The 5003-nt window shown below is 22.5% G+C and overlaps 1 protein-coding gene across 3 annotated transcripts in view; it reads right to left on the bottom strand.

The window, feature by feature from the left end:
- The window catches only part of LOC102679634 (septin-2), a 13394-nt gene extending 10533 nt beyond the window's left edge, over positions 1–2861 (bottom strand). Inside the window, exons 1-3 of one of the 3 annotated variants that reach the window (XM_006620999.2) lie at positions 2614–2861; positions 2238–2414; positions 2071–2163 (exon numbers count right to left, since the gene is read on the bottom strand). In XM_006620999.2, the coding sequence (XP_006621062.1) occupies positions 2071–2163; positions 2238–2414; positions 2614–2623 (280 nt within the window). In that variant the 5' untranslated portion in view covers positions 2624–2861. The remainder of the gene's footprint in view (positions 1–2070; positions 2164–2237; positions 2415–2613) is intronic. The other 2 variants (XM_006621001.2, XM_006621000.2) reach the window with 2 other exon arrangements.
- Positions 2862–5003: the final 2142 nt, after the last annotated feature.

Here is a 5003-nt window from a genome sequence, read left to right as displayed (position 1 = left end):
ATATAAGGAAAGTATTATAAAAATTATTAAAAATATTTTTAAATAAATTTTATAAAAAATATTTGAAAAAGATTAGAAATATTTATAATATAATTAGAAATATTATTTTGATTACATAATATTATACACATGAATAATTTTGAAAGTCGACTGAAGAATAAAGAAAATGTAGAGACTGCAAATTTGTTAAATTATTGGACAATTTTTATAAATATAAAATAAAATTAGTAAGTTGTTTATAAAAATAAATTATGTAGAATATGAAGAAAATAGATTTATTTAAAAAAATGAGATTATATACTAATCTAATAAATGTTTATTATAGATTATAAAATAGTCCAAATGAAATTTATTACACGTTATTACAAATGAAATTTTCTTTTAATAAAAATAAAATATATATATTAGATTGATAAGAAAGTTATGTTAATTTTTGACTTCAGTATCATAAACATAAATATTGTAATTCGATAAAATATATAATTTCAAATGATTTGCAAATCACTATTTATGATTCATTTTATGATAATGATATTAGCAAAATAATTGTATTTTTGTCTGAATTTAGATATTAATTTAAATTAAGTAATGTAATAATTAAACATTAGATAAGATAACTCATATTTTAACTTGTTTATATTAGATATATGAATTTGCAATTATTCTTAAGAAAATTTTCAATTTTAATATAGTTTATTTAATTTAATTGAATTTTTAACTTTAAGGTTATTTAATCTTTAAAATATATATAATAGAGGAAAATAATTTGTTGAAATATGATTCGTATCAATTAATTGAAATTAATAATTTTTATTTGATTAGAATTATTAAGTTAATATAATAATGAATTGAACTAGAATTAATCCAACTATCAAACTACAATTATTAAATAAAATTATTGAATATACAAATTCTAACGACAAATAAACATAAATAACAATAAAATAAACATAAATTAAAAAACATAAAGTAATTCACGTTTAATGAAATAATATATATCAAGACACAAGAAATATATTAGAATAGTAGATATTTCACAACACAATTTTAATTCACAAATATAAAAAAAATTTAAATTATATTACAATGATTGCATAAAATTGCATATTGCATAAAAATTTTTGTTTTTTAAATTATTATAAAAAAGATATTAAATAAAGATATTTATAAAAACGATTTATAAAAATGATTAAAAAAAATAAATTTATATTAATCATTAACATTAGAAAGTATTCGATGATTCAGAAAACTGAAATTACTTTCTGTTAATATTTTAATTTATATTTTTATGATTTATATTTTAATTGATATTTATATTATATTATTTAATTGATATTATATTTTGATTATATTTTAATTGATATTTTTATAATTCTTTTTTGTCTAATTAATTTTTTTAGTTTTTCTTTAGTTTTACAATATCTGTATTTTATATTATAGGAAAATAAAAATAATTTATTAGTAAAATTTTTAGAAATAATTATTTGCAATTAATAGTGATAAAACTTAATAATTAGTCATTTAAAATAAATAACAAGAAAATAAATTTTTTTAATATGACATTTTTTCATTTCTTCAAGTGTTCAGTATTATAACTGAAATGAAAAAATATATAATTTATAGAGAAAATATTATTGATTTTCATATTTCAAAATAATTTTGACAATTTTTGTTTAAAAGATTTTTATAATAATGATACAAATATGTTAAATAATTAGAAATTTACGATATTACTTGAGATATTATTAATATATCAAAAATAATTAATGATATAATATTTAAAACGATTAAGATATATGAGTCATTATGAGATATGATCAAATTATGAATTAACAGATAGCTAATATCAAAAAATCTTAGCAATCTTTTATTTCATTTGAATATTTTTTAATTATCATTTCTTTTGAACATTACTATAATTTTTTAAATAAAATTGGATAAAAGGTCAATGCTTAAAAATTTATCATTGAGAAAAACTAAAAATTTTTTTACTTTTCAAAAATTTAATATATCTCAAAATATCACTATCAACTTCCAAAACAGTTGGATATTAAAAGAGATTAAGATTACCTGGTGTATCAACGATCGTTAGACGTAGCCTGACTCCACGTTCTTCGATGTCCATTGTCTTCTTTTCTATCGTTGTTGTTTTTTCAATGCGTTCTAGAAAGAACTGGTTTTGGCAATGATCATCGAACGTGCGACTTAATATTTTTGTACTATTTAGTAGTACCAACCAGCTGCATCAAGGATTCGTCGGTCTTTGTAAAGATCTCCGAGGAAGAGACTGTTTATTAAAGTAGATTTTCCAAGGCCACTTTCTCCTAACACCATCAGAGTGAACTCGAATCCTCTTTTAACCGATTTTCTGTGCACTTGTTCGGGTAATGTTGCAAATCCAATATAGTCCCTGTCTTGATGAATGAATTAAAAAATGATTAAATGTTAATAAATTTTTTTTTTCGTTTTGCCTTCTCTCTCTTTCTCTCTTTTCTTTCTTCACATTATCCATCTTCGCCTCATTTTCCTTTTTTCGACTCATTTTCTTTTTTCGAGAGAATAAAAAAAGAAAGAAAGATATAAAAGACTAAAATTAAACGTATGCATACATACCACCGGACATGTTAGCCACACGCGATGACACTTTGAAAGTGTCAAACTAGAAGCAGCGAATGGACGATGGAACGACACAAGAACACTGCACAAAACGTGAATGAGGGTAGATTGCTACTGTTTTGCCCTTAGGATTGCGCTGCGCTGGCGCACTAGTGGTCACCGATCAATAACATGTTTATAAGTTCAGTTTCTAGTTTCCTGCTTATTCGGCACGTTCGAATTTCTTTTTCTGGATATCGGGATAACAAAATTTTTATTTACTATAATAATAAAATGATAGTGCGTTTCGCTTATTATTTATTATTTATTTTTTTAACAAGAATTACTAATTTTTTTTAAAATACAAATCTTATATGATAAAAGAATTTTTCCAGAAAGAAAAATTTTCTTTGTCTCGTTTTCTTTGTTAAATTTTTTTTAACGTTCGAAATGTTTGCCTCTTAGACAGACATGCATATATACTGTTTCCCAGAACAAAAATTACGGCAAGAGAAAAGAATTTATCTACTTATCTTATCTACTTATCTTATTTGTTTTATTGATTTCGAAGAAAAATTGATTCGAAGAAAATTGATGCAAAGAAAAATGGCGGGAAATTTGATCGAGGTTGAGGGACGAATGAGTTAATCAGTTGATGTTGAAGGGGAAAGAGCGAGGAAATCGAAGATCTAACGAGATTGCGATAGTAAGGGCAATCGTGAATGGAACGCGGTCGACTCACGTAATTTCCGAGGAGGTCGTCGGGCTAGGACGTTTCTCGAGTTCCGGCGCCACGCCTCGGAGTCAACGTTCCCATGAAAAAGATGAGGAAGGAAGGGGAAAAACCCGGTGGCCGAAGGTAGGCGAATGTGGACGAAGATGCTCGTCGCGCGCAACATTACGAATTGACAGTCTCGACACGTGGACATCGCTCTTGTAATACTTGGAACACGAGACAAACCCATCCGGCTTATGTAGCACCTTGTACACCAGGCCGTACTTGCTTCGCATTCTTCTTTCGCCCGGGACTCTGTTATCCGCCATCGATCGTTTAAGCTTAATTCCACTTTGGATCGTGTGCTAAGCAAATTAGGTTTCCTTTGTACGCAATCTTTAAAAATAATAAATAGCAAATGGAAATGAAATGAAAATAGAGGGAGATAAACTGATTCGTTTAACTATTTGGACCATAAATATATACTGGTCTATATGATTGCATTTGATTGATAGATTGTGAATTTTTTTTTTTTTTTGAAAATAAATATTTTTTATATCATTAGATTAAGTTCGCCTTTTTTTTAAAGTCTGTAAATCGCTTGTAAATTATAGATAGAATGCTTTAAATTTATATTTCACAATAATTGAATTTTTAAAGTCAAAGATAGATTTATTTTTAACAATCAAATTATTATATTCAAATAAGAATAATATATTCAAAAAAGGATTGTACATTGTGTATAAGATAGGTATAGATAATATTATTTGAACTATTTTATATGATAAGAAATTTTATAAATAGTTTTTTTAAAATTTTTTTGAAGTTATAGATAAATATTGCAAAATCTTTAATTTTATTCTGTTTTTTAAATTAATCATTACATTATAAATAATAGATTGAAATTTAACATTCTTGTTGATACCAAGATAATTGATATGATAATTTTATAATAGTCAATTAAACGCTTAAAATAACTGCAAAAAATAAATAAATTAGAATAGGAAATTCATTTTCAATCTGCTTACTTTTTAAGCATTACATTCAATTATTATTTAGAGCAAAGCATCTATTTAACGAATATTTAATAATTTAAAATTTTTTGTATAATTTGAAAATATTTTTTAATTTTTTTTCTCCAATTAAAAATTAATTATCAATTATTTTTTAATATTTATTATACTTTTTTTAAAGTAAATTGTTAAAAAATGTAGAACATATTAATCAAAATATAAAATAATATTTTTGTGGTATTTATGAGATACTATGAATTTGATAATATATTTTTATTTTAATATTTAAATTTTATTTAAAAAAAAATAATGCTTTAATTACTTCATGTTTCTTTTATAATTTTTAAAAACTAATTGATTAATTGATAATTGAAAAAATTAATTTAATTTATATTTACATTATTTTATTCAATGTAAAAAAATTTAAAAATCTTCAAGATCTTAAAAAATTACCATGAAATCAGATCAACATTTATTTGACAACATAAAATATAAAAATGATATTTAACTTTCCCTAAAATAATGAAAATAAATTATTCGAGTTAATAATCAATATTTCAATTAAAAAAATGAATTATAATAATATTATTTTAATAAATATTTAATATAATATATTATATATATTATATATGTTATAAATATTTAATATAAATAATATTATTTTAATATATATTTGCAAA

The sequence above is a fragment of the Apis dorsata genome, unplaced genomic scaffold (genome assembly GCF_000469605.1).
Source record: "Apis dorsata unplaced genomic scaffold, Apis dorsata 1.3 scaffold_575, whole genome shotgun sequence".
NCBI classification, from domain to species: Eukaryota; Metazoa; Arthropoda; class Insecta; order Hymenoptera; family Apidae; genus Apis; species Apis dorsata.
This window is presented reverse-complemented; position numbering and strand designations above follow the sequence as displayed.